We start from the raw sequence: 12,692 nt of genomic DNA, 5'->3' as shown, positions 1-12,692 counted from the left end.
GATTCCTCTGCACCTCGCGGCCGTTGTGGGTGGATGAATCTTGTTGTTCCCAGACCAATGGGTGGCTTCCACTAAGGATCGGTGGATTACAAGGATCGTGCAATGCGGCTACATGATAGACCTCCAAAGTCGGCCACCTCATCGTTTCTTCTCCATCTCGCGAGACAAAGTAAAGAGATTAGCTATGAGATAGTGGATCACTTCGCTTCTTACTTTAGGAGTTATCTGAAGAAAGAAAGAAAAAAGTTTGCTAACACATGTGTACTATCAACTCTGTACTATAAATATATTGAATTGAAGGGAGCACATTTGAAATAAATTTTTGACCTTTATTAAATGCTCATTAAAATCCAATATTTAAAATTAGCGAAATGTAGGACAAATGTGTAAGTGCATAAACAAAAAGTGAGTTTAATATTGCTGTCTGCACCAAACGAGTCTCCTATATAATCTAAAGGACTTATGCTTTGTTATTCCCAAAGTTGTAGGAGTGGCTTATAATAAACATGAATTGAAATTCAAGATGGCCATAGAGCTAGAAGTAGAGATATCAGTTAACTATTTTTCACCATATCTGCATGCTTCTCAATATGAGAAATCATCTATAAGGCTGCAATCGTTGTCATTATATATGGGTAAGGATTTGCTATCTGCCTAATCGTGGCTCCAAACTAACGGTGGGGTTATTGAAGCTACTGTATTCCGTGTATAAGAGCCGCATTTTGTAATATAATTGAGGCAGTGGTGCAGACAGTTAGAACACCGACACGCGTTTCGCTAAGGTCTGCTTAGTCAGAAAGTGTTTCTACTAATCAACAAGGTGCATTTTCTTCAGGTTAAGGTGAAAAAGGTTTAGAAAGTGAGACAGCCTCTCATCCTACTATGTATGAAACTAATGGGTAAGATGGTCCCCACATTCGAAATGCTTCCATACGGTTTCACTCTCGCATGATTCAGTGTGATCTCATGTCCAACTGGTTGGGATCCCACCTTCGGCTGGCCTCTCAGATGCTCCTGTTGTATCCCAGGATGCGCCTCTCTCTCAGCTGGTGGCTGATCACTTCACGATGAACAGGTCCTTTGCACCGTGGTCCTGGACAATACTCACCACGGCTGCCAGTCCTCTAGGTTGGGGAGTGGTAGTTCTGCACCGCCGCCTCCTGGATCTCTGGGAAGTGTCACTTCCTATAAATATTTTGGAGCTCCGAGCCATGTTGTTGGCACTATGGGGAGCTCAGTCATTCCTTCCGAGTGCTCCAGTCAGCCTCCTGGCAGACAACATCATGACTGTTTCATACATCAATTGAAAAGGTGGCACCAGGAGTGCCTGAACTGGATGAAGGAGTCGTCCCGGATATTGTTCTAGGTGAAAATGTATGTCTCGGAAAATTTGGCAAAATACATCCCGAGTATAGAAAATTGGGAGGCCGGCTATAGAAGCAGACACATCATATGTTTCGATGGTCATGTTTTGATGGTTGATCCAGAAGTGGGGACTTTACCACACGGGTGTTGTTCGGTAATTGATCATGGCAGATTGCATATTCAACCTATGATAATACGATCTTTCCGCCATGTCTGTTTACTTATACTATATGTTTCCACTGGGGAAATTATGGCTCTTGGCAGGAATGAGATGTAGAGCAGATGGGCACCCTAAAGTTAAAGACCACAAACCACCTGGTTCCCCAGCACAGATGATGGTGATGAAGGGGACTGTGGGGACAACACCTCCCTGTCCGGCAGCGTATAGAGTCGTGGCCATCCGCCTGGTGAGTAGTGCACTAACCTGCAGGCGCCATCCGGTGGTGATGACAGCAGACAGCAGTGCAGTATCCCGGGTTTCAGCACAACAGGCTGAGCAGGTGCAGAGTCGCGTCTCCAGGGAGCCCAGCAGAGGGCGGCAGCCACTGTAGCGGGTACGTGTAGACAGGTACCACGGGTGCGTACCCGGATACCACGGTTATATAAGGGGGTCTAAGCAGCACGACGGTCACCGCACTTCTTTGGGTCCCCAAGTGCAGCACAGTCCAGAGGGGGGTCCACATGGTCTGTGCAGTCAGGAGAAAACTCGCTTAGGTCAACAGGACAGCACACGGAGAGCAAGCCCCCGCCAGGTCAGCAAGCTTGTTTTGCGCCTGTAATGATTGTCTCGTCTGAACGCAGAGAGCCCTGGGGAGATGGATACACGTGTTAACCTGGTTTACCATTAGCCGAACAGAGGCGCGGAATCTATCTTGTCCCACGGTCTTCCCCAAGAACCGCCGCGAAGCAGCATGGACTTTAGTGTCTGGGAACACGCAGGTCGCAGCCCTCTGAACAGTCACTAGGCGTAACACAGCAGAGAGAAATGAAAATCCGAAAGTAGGTCAGCTAGCCAAGGACTGGTACACTGGCAGTAGTGAGGTACAAAATCAGTATGCAGAAGGGAAGTCTAACAACAGGCCGGAATCTCGTACATAGGCAGTAGTGCAGTACAGAATTAGGATCCGAGGAAGAGAGGTCAAAGCAAACAAGGACTGGTACACGAGGGGGTAACAGGCAGAAGTACTTTCCAAGAAGGATTTACAAAGAAAACCAAGGACAGCAACAGTACAGCATAACAGGGAGTCAGTCTGGGTATGGAGACCCGTTGCTCTGACACTGTTAGGGTGTGTGAGGGAACTTTATATAGACTGCAGAATATGCCGCCTCCCAGCCACTATCGTGTGACCGACCAAACCAGGAAGTGCTGATCTAACCCAGAGACAGAGGGAATCAGAAGCACAGGTGTGAGCAGGGAGGTTTGTGACAGCTCCAAAATCATGGTGTTGCACAGTGACACCGAGTGTGAGCCTTCAGGGGCAGCAAATCCTGAAATGACCGTGGCCTGGTGTAGTATTGAGCCTCCTCTGCAAGGTGGGGTTAAATTATCTCTGGTAAACTCAGATTCGGGCTAGATGTACAGAGTGGAAGGGCAACTGCGATCAGGGTGGTTAGGAAAGCTGACTGACCATCTTGGCTGCCAAGTCACGCCCCCAACGGTTACATTAACAGTTTAACTATTTAAGTGCCAATTCCTGAGTCCTCTCATACAACTCCATAGTAGCAGTGTCCCCCAGATGGAATCCGAGAGAAGGATTTAACGGAAGCTTTTGTGGGCATGAACGTAGTGTGAAAGGCTGCTATGGAAACTAGCGGCTAATTGAATCGGCCCGACAGCATCTCCTCTACAAGTGAGCTGTGATCACTGCGAATTTAGCTAAATGACCATGCGTGGGAAATGTCAGATATTTTTAACAGCTCTCAGACGTCTCCTGTATGAGTAACAAGCACGCGGGAGGCTAGTGGTCTTTGGACAGTAATTACATTTGGGGGAATTGCTATACAGTGGCCACCAGAGTGAATGTCTTGTTTTATATACCAGCCATCATTTCTAAATTTGCTCCCTACACTAACCACTAGATTTGAATGGCTTCTTCACACTAGTCCCCTGATTGTAGGACATTCTATGCACAAGTTTCCAGATAGGAGGTCTGCTTTAAGTAGAAACCACTAAATTAGAGGCCTTTCAGTTCACTAGCCACCAGATTGGATATCTGTTTTAAACACTAGTCACCGGATTGACTATGTCACAACAGTTTATGTGCCTTTGTTTTCTGCACATCTACCTTTTATGAGTAACTGTTTACTAAATTGAGTTGTTTGACTAAGTACAGTATGTTTACTTGTGACCCTGTTCCTTTGTCTTATTATTTTGTTTTGTACCAGTGTTGCCTGCCTCTGCCTCGGATTGGATTCTGATTGGTGCCCCAAAGTTGGAAGTTATGGCAATGTCATACTTACCAGCTTTCTTCAACTCTCTTCCGGGAGCCAGCCAGTGGAGGTGGGTGTGAGGGGGGCGGGGCGTCCAAAATCGCGCCATTTTTGGACGCCCCGCCGCAATTCACCGGGAATCGCGGCCTTTGGGATCTAATTCTTCCTACTTCACTAGGAAGTGGGGCACTTCCTAGTGAAGTGGGCAAAATTCGGGAGATTGCCACACTCACCCGGGAGTCCTGGAGACTCTCGCAAAATGCAAGTATGGGCAATGTCCAATAGTGTCTTGTGGGGTTCCCTAGTGAAGTCTCTGTGTTCTCATTAGAATTCACACGCCCGGTTTAATTAGTGCCCATCGCACGCAGCATAGTGGGCCCACATATGGATACAAACATTCTATAGCAATGACTGATTCTCTCTATACAGTGTATATGGAGTATGTATATCATATGTGTATTGCAAATGCTGTGATGCAGATCTATAGCTACCCCTAGTGGTACAATTAGGTATATTACAATGGAGTAGTAATGTGCATTGCTCATTGTTACTGACATTTGGTTTTAGAGGTCCTGGATCAAAAAACATACTGATATTTAAATATTTCTTTGGATTTTCTAATACTACCGTAGCCACCACTGAGACATATAATTTGAAGGCACAATATAACTAACAGGTGTATTTAATCCATTGTAATCCATATTTCAATGTTTCCAGTATTGTTTTTCTATCTATTGACCTGTGTCAGGTTTAGACGATTAATACTGTGAGCTTTCTACACAGGACACTCAGATAAACGGTTAATAAGGATACACCACAACACCAATGTGCAGGTAAATGAATCCCTCTGTTTCTGGAACTATATTTATTTCGGAACCAGCAAAATAAAAACTTATCATGATTGCGCCTTGTTCCAGAGATGGTTTTGTGTGTGTGTGTGTGTGTATGTATATATATATATATATATTGGCAACTGGAACACTTTGTCTAATGGTGCAGAGAGGGTATAATCTACACAGAGCAGGAGACCAGGTGCAGCAATTAAGGAGTCAGCCAGAGCAGGGACTGACATGAAGCTTAAAAAGCTGGGTTTGATCTGTGTGTGGGAGACTGGTGCAAGAAGATGGCCAGTGACCAGTTAGGGACCTAACTGTTCTAGCCAGTGTTTAGGGTTATTGGATAATATTTATTGCTGTGAAAGTTTCATTTTGTTTGCCGAAGACGCTGCCAAGACTGTTTATCCATCCTGACAAGTAAAATAAACGACAAAGTGCTTCAGAAAACCTGTGTGAGGAGCCATCTGTTTGCACACTTTTCACAACTGGTGTCATCGTGGGATGTGCAAAAGACAGCGAGATCATTGCTGTCCCCCAAGCCAACAAATCCAGGGTGGTGAGTTATGCAAAACCTCCCGACTACATTGAACCCTCAAAACCAGCCCCGATGTTAAATCAATAGCAACCAGGTTTTATAAATAGGGCTCCCTCCCTGCAACCAGCCACAACATTAAATTAATAGCATTCACATTTTATAAATAGACCTTTCCCCCCCCCAACCTGCCTGACATTAAATAATACGTATTCACATTTAATAAATAAATTCCCCCACCCAAGCAGCCCTGACATTAAATAATTAGTATTCACATTTAAAAATGCCCTTATTCTACATAAAATGTGCCCCAAATTCAATTATTAGCCCCCAAATCATCCCAGCATTAAATAAATAGTCCCATCACCATACTTTAAATGAACAGGCACTACCATTTCCCCCCTATTAAATGAATTACCCCCCCACCATCACTCAACCAATAAATATCTCATACTATTAAAGGACTGGCCCCCACTAAATTAAAAGCCCACACACCCCCAGCCATATTACATAAAGTTCCCCCATCCCCACCACAGGGTGTTTTCCACCAAGACCTGGTTCTTGCCACCATCAGCATCTATAACTGGACAAAACATACATTCAATCACTTTAGTCAGGGATCGGCCAAATCACTCACAGATGTCATATCAAGGGAGTATCAAGAGTATTAAGATGCTGCCCGCTGTTATTTTGTGTGGTGACAGCACCAGTGGTGAATTAAGACAACCTTGGATCCTGGGATAAAAGCTAGGAATGGGCAATGGGTGCTTACTAAATATTACCCCCCAGAATACATGCAGAGTATAGTCTAAATACTAAGTGCACCAAAATTTGATAAATGACGCTCTGGCCGTTAATCTAAAGGGTGCAGCCAGCACTGCACAGTCTGGGCCTATAATAAAGTTCATCTACTGTTCAAACTTATTTATACCTCAGAACAAGGCAAAATAAACTGAGCGCTTCATATGTATAACACATACACAAAACATCTACATCTGACACACAGAAGAAGAAATGTGTTCGGTTCATATTAAATATAGAGATATCACCAAGAGTCACAATCTTTCAGGGATGATTTTAAAATATGAGACCGTTGCTGTTAGTTACTATGTTAGTGGCTCAACTACTGTAGAGCAAACTACTAAATGTGGAACCCTCAAATGTTTGATTTGCAGTATTCTAAGCACGTAGTAAGCTATTTCATAATGTTATAAGACAATACTAATATTATATACAGTATATATAACACTTTTAGATATGCGTTAATTCACATGTTCCTATCCTAATACAAACATTGTGTGGAAGTAGTTTCCTTGAAAATAAATAGATACATCACTAAAAAAGTGGACACACAATTGATATCACATTACAAAATGTGGGCCCGAAATGCAATTGCTAGGGCCCGAAATGCTTGTAATGACAACTTTTTGGGGGAGGGGGGGGCAGCTGAAATATAATTTTTCTGTTGTGCTTGTCAAATGTAGTTTTATATAGCTAACATCACACTATATTCAAAGAGAATGGATGAAGTTCAGTAAGTCTGCTGTACTCTCACAAACTAACCTGATTGTATGGAGGCAGCATTTTAATTTGTGATAGATTCATTCATCAGTATTAGAATACCAAAGGATAGGTTGCACTACACGTTAAAGCAATCCTCTTTTTTCAATGATGCCACTTTCCCATTCATTCTAATGTGCAGTCTGGTCTACCTTGTAAATGAGATGGTTCAATGGTGTTCACTTGGATAAATAATTTAATTTAATTGTTTGTTTTATTGGTTGATACACGCAACATGCCATGTCAGAGTTTTTCTGTTCACTATAATGATATTTATTTATGCAACACTATACCATGTTATAGATGCCTAATATATTTTGCTGACTATGTACTAAAGCATCTGTTATAGAAAATAGACGCTAAGGGGGCGATTCATTGATGCGCCAAGCGTCCGTTGTTGCCCCGTGTGTTATATTTACTGATCGTGTGATAAAATATGCTTAATTCACACATTTTTGCTCACACTTCCTAGGGAAGTGAACAAAAATTAGTGGATTTAGCACATTCTATCACACAGCCGTAATAACAATTTGTGTGGCAAAATACCCCAAGAGGCAACTACAGAACTACCACTCCTAATTGAATTGCCCCCCCCAAGACTTGTGAGTGCAGCGCCACCATGTGTTCTATATTGGTATGTGACAGACCTCTATTGTAAATACATTTGGTACACTCAAGCTACATGTTACATGGATTGGAATATACATGGGCTTGCTAGAATTTACTTTATTGTTACTAACAACCGTCTCAAAATAACAATGCATACATCCAAAATACAGTTTTAAAGTGGAAGCAATCACAAGATATGGACTAAAGTATACACAGATGTATTTGAAAGACCTGCAACATCCGCTTTTGCTGGCTGGATGTTGCACTGACTTTGACTCGCACTATAAGTGGTTCTCTGATGAACATACTGAAAGCAAAGACAATTCCAATATAATACAACACTCTATTGTGATCTGTAGCATACATGGCTGCAAACATGCAATCTTACTCATTCCCAGTCAGTGACTTTGGATTAGAGAAGCTTTCTCAAAACTATGGCAATAAACGTAGGGCAACAAAACACAATTCACACTACAACATGACAATTTTGTTTAAGGGTTAACAATTGTTGGACATATTTTCCAGAAATGCAGCTTTTTTTCTGCCTGGAGAAACTATTAAAACAGTTTGTTTCAGCAATAACAAATTATCTGTTAATATTTGTTTTTGTATTCAACAGGAATAGCCTTCACCTGCAATGGAAAACATTCAATCTCAGGTCAGGATATCCCATGTGAATGATGGCCTTCTATATCTCCCTCGTTATCAGGCTGAAGATCTGCATGTATCAGAAGACATAAACATTGTGGGCATCAACTCTTTCAACACCCACTGTCAGCAAACCCTCTTCCTTAGGAAACATAATACATCTGATCTCATTTACAGACGTGTGTCACTGTGTTATCTTCCAAATATTTAAGAATGAAAATCTTAAGATGAAAACATTGAGACAAATGTTTGAGTTGATGCTGCAGACACGCATCCAAATGTGGTTGGCTGACGATTGTATTACGGTTATCAATATCATTCCACAATGAATTCTGAAGAATTCCGATTTTGGTTGTCCCAAAAGTGAAGGGGAGTGTAGAGCTGCTAGATGAACACCCGGATCAACAAAACTGACCTCTGTTTTGGAGATCATGTTGCTTACAATGTGTGCGAGCAGGTTTTGTCCTGGTAATGAGAGCTCACATTTGACACACAATTAGAGTAATTCCGGGAAGAAAAAGGCCAAATTAGCTTTGTCATGGTCCGAACACCCATCAATAAGGTTACCTAGCTCTTAATTCTTACCGATTCACCCCATACATAAAATACAGCATGAAGGGGCTCAGTGAAGATGGCAGTGAAAGTGTGTAAGTGTCTAATAGGACCTCGTAGTTCATAAAAAGACAGTTGTCCAGCCTCATAATCCAGATATATTCTGAAACTTTGACAGGAAATATAGTGAGATAATTGGCTTACATCACTGGAATGTATCACTGAATATTCATTGTTAAATTTACACAGACCCCAGGATTGGTTATTGTTTCCAATATATGACTGGACTCCTTTCCTGTCTATACTGGGATAGCACATTCCTACCATCCAATCCCCTGACTCACTGGTCTCCACTTCCCAGTAATGTCGTCCGGAGGAAAAACTCCTGGTGCTTAATACTTGACAATACTGAAATCTCTCCGGTGTTTCTGGGCGATACTGGTTAAATTCTGACCAGGATACACTTTTTAAGTCACCTGATACAGCCACATAATTACCGGCTGTGTTTAGATCGAGTAATATGTCCAGCGATTCCGACACATAGATCCCTCTCTTTACACCGGTCATTATATCAGATAAACCTGAGTGCAACGTCACTGAGATGAGACCCTCATCGAGATCCTCTATATTATGGATTTTTTTATCATCTCTCTCCCTGTCCTCGTTGTCTCCCTCCTCGGTATCGAAGAAGTGACCTCTGTCCGATTCCTGTTCCTGTAAGACAGTCACTGGATCAGACACGTTACACAGCTCCTCAATGTGATACATCTTCCTGGACAGCTCGTCCTTCTTTATTTCCAGCTGCTGGATCAGATCAGAGACTGTGAATGATACCTGCTCTTCCCAGCTATAAATCTCACTCAGGACTCTCTTCTCCAAGATGTACAGCTGTTCTCTAATATCCTTAAAAACAACATTGACTTGCTTTGTCACACGCCCTGCTTTTTCTTGCACATCAATCCTACACTTTTGCAAACTCCTGACTCTTTTCTCTGTCCTCTTTTTCTTTAAGGTCAGCTTCTCCAGTACGTTTCGCAACACCTCTCTCTTTTTCTCAAAAGCTGTATTTAAAGGCTCCACAAAGTGTCCCTTGTGTTCACCGAAAGCAATACAGGACACACAAATACAAACGGCATCCTTTGAGCAGTAATACTCCAGGATCTTCTTGTGAATGGAGCATTTTCTGTTCCCCAGGGAAGTGGTGGGATCAGTTATGACATGTTCTGCTGACTTGCTGTGTACTCTCAAGTGATTCTCACACAGAGAAGCTTCGCACATCAGACAGGACTTAACAGCAGGCACAGGAGAGTGAATACAGTACGTACAGAAGATCCTGGCCATCTCATATTCCGGCTGTGATGAGAATAAACATTCGGCTGTTTTACAGATATTTATATTCTTCTGCAATATTGGTCTCTCCTGAAATCTTTTCTTGCAGTCAGGACAGGTATAGACTCCAGACCCCTCCTGTGTATCCAGCACATGATCAATACAGACCTGGCAAAAGTTGTGTCCACATCTCAGCGTGACAGGATTGGTGTAAATGTTCAGACAGATGGAGCAGTTCTGTCCTTCTTTGAAGTCAGCAGACGCCATAATTATAATCAGGAAGTGTCTTATTAGCTTAGAAAATCCAGTTTGAACAGCAAAATTTGTTCCACACAGCAAAGAGAGTCTTAATGTGTTATATATCCTAACTTTCTTTTTTTTAATTAGATTCTCCTGAAAAAAAACCAAGCTTGTTTTCCCTGCGGCTGCAGCCTGCAGAAACTGAATGCACGAGCTGTACCTTTTCTCTCTCTCTCTCTCTCTTTCTGTAAGAGCGGAACACCAGACTGTCAGCTGCGTTGAAAATCGAGCTGTTGCCAGCAAAGTGCGCCATCTTGTGTAAACACAGCAGATGACAGGGATTTCCAGTTATTAAATAAAGAAACGAGCGCAAACTTTTTATAAAAAATTTCAAATGTAGTCTGTTTTTTGTATAGTTTGCAGGCTACTCTATAAAGGTTCTTAGTCTGTGACAAAGAGCTTTGCACAAATACAGCATACTGAATTGGAGGGGAAAGACTAAATATTACTTGTCAATTTACGACTTTGCTTTTTATCTATTCAATAAATAAACTGATATATTGAAGTCGATTTTATTTAAATTAGATTTTAAAGAGAGCACACTTTTTGAACATCTTTGTGTAAATAAAGGATAAGTTCATCTTTGGTTTTTGTTTTTCAAGTGGAGAAATGTTCAAAATGAACCCAAAGGATTTATTTTACAAATATAAACCCTATCTTATCTAATCATTGTTTGGAGGCTGTATACACACTACAGGGCTTTCAGCTGATTAAACGACTGTTCGGGCCGATATTGCATCAATATGTACACTGCAACGATGAGCGATTATCGCTCCAAAGCCCATCTTAGTGTTTCATTTGATTTTTAAACCAGACTAAAAATCTCGTTCAACAATGGAACAGTGTCCTTCCCATCCTGCAGTGTGTACGCACTCACGATCAGGATCTCCATAGAGTTTACAGAGTCATGATCTTTTCAGCAGATGAAGAACACAGATCTGAAGGTAAATCTTGTAAAACATGTATAGTGTGTACACATGAACTGGCATGCTGATCGGGCCTTACTCATAATTGCCTACTCTCCCGGAATGTCCGAAAGACTCCCAAATTTTTAGAAGTTCTCCCGGACTCCTGAGAGAGCAGGCAAAAGTCCCGGATGCAGATTTTGGCGTTGTGGAAGATGGCGACGGGGGGGCTAAACACATCATCGTGGCCACGCCCCCTGCTGCGATTGGCAAAATTTGCCTGAGATTGACAGGGGCGGAGCCTAATGGTGCCCCGCGCGTGCGCACGTCTCCCTCGACAGACCCCCTTCCGGAAAGCTGCCAAAAGTAGGCAAGTATGGCCTTACTGATATGGCATTGGAAGTTTTCTGTAGTGTGTCCCCAGCCTAAAAGTGTGCTTCTAGAGATTATGGATGTGATCCCTATCTTCAGGGGGGGGGCTGGGTGAATGACTGTCTATGTCTTACTGTCACTGCTGCCTGCAAACTCAGCATCATCAGCTTTTAAGTGATTACTAAAAAATGTTTGCACAAGTCAGATTAAATCAGTCACACCAACTGGATGGTCAGCCTGTGAAACTATTCTGTTTCAAAAGTTATTCAGTTTTGGATAATCTTAGTGAGGATGGTCAGGGAGAAGTTGGGATACATCTCATTCAGCAGCATAAGGCAGCTCCATCAAATCATTTTATCTCTACTCTTCTGTGCACAGGGCCGGATTAAGGGCTATATAGGCCTGGAGCTGATAATTACTAAGGGCCTATTGTTCTCCTGGGTGAATGCATTCAGTGAGACAGTCTCTGTAGTGGTGCAGAGTGACTCACAGTGAGTGGCGGGAAAATGTATGTGACGCCACGGTCGTAAGAAGAGAGGAGCTGCCCTGTCATTGGCATACCGCATGGTACTATTGTGTGTCCAAGTGATCAGGCCCACCCAAGAGGCTCTCCCGTTCCTGGCCCAGATGATTCATCATTAAACTGTTAAGCAAACTCTAATAAACATTATATTATCCACTGATCCTGATGGGCCTATTTCAGTATGGAGACCTGGTGCTGCAGCTCCATCAGACCCATTATTAATATGGCCCTATCTTTGCTTTGCTTTGAATGTCCATGTTTTAGGTAGGCCTTGTTTTCTTAATTGGTGCTATAATAATAATATAGGTAAGAATGGGAGCATGGTTCTACCTTCTACAATAACAATACATTGCAACTAATATGGGGACAAAAATATTTATAGTAGCAGGAATTACTGTTTAATGGCTATATAGTATACTCACAACAACGGCTAACCATGATGGACTGCACCCAGATATGTATCCATTATTCCAGATCCATTCCACCTGTTGTGTCCTCTCAGTGATGAGTGATGCTCAGGTGAGTTTGTGTTTATCTGGCTCTGCCTACATCTATGAAGTGTAAGAGCGGCTTCTGTATTCCTAATGGAAGTTGTGTATTACTTTTATCAAATATGTATATACCAGTGGCGGATCCAGGGGGGGCGATCCCTAGCAGACACTTGCTGCCGACGGCTGCACAGTATGTGCAGGTCCGTCCAGCCGTGACAGGCAGGGACAGTGTGCTGCCCG

The 12,692-nt window shown here is 42.6% G+C and overlaps 1 protein-coding gene across 1 annotated transcript; it reads right to left on the bottom strand.

Moving 5' to 3' along the window:
• Nucleotides 1–7,434: 7,434 nt before the first annotated feature.
• On the bottom strand, nucleotides 7,435–10,332 carry LOC142095226 (E3 ubiquitin/ISG15 ligase TRIM25-like). The gene has a single exon (XM_075178121.1). The coding sequence runs from the start codon at nucleotides 10,126–10,128 to the stop codon at nucleotides 8,548–8,550; it is 1,581 nt and encodes a 526-aa protein (XP_075034222.1). The 5' UTR covers nucleotides 10,129–10,332; the 3' UTR covers nucleotides 7,435–8,547.
• Nucleotides 10,333–12,692: the final 2,360 nt, after the last annotated feature.

This window comes from Mixophyes fleayi, chromosome 6, assembly GCF_038048845.1.
Source record: "Mixophyes fleayi isolate aMixFle1 chromosome 6, aMixFle1.hap1, whole genome shotgun sequence".
In the NCBI taxonomy this organism is placed as follows: domain Eukaryota; kingdom Metazoa; phylum Chordata; class Amphibia; order Anura; family Limnodynastidae; genus Mixophyes; species Mixophyes fleayi.
The sequence above is the reverse complement of the archived record's forward strand: the minus strand, read 5'-3'. Positions and strand labels throughout refer to the sequence as shown.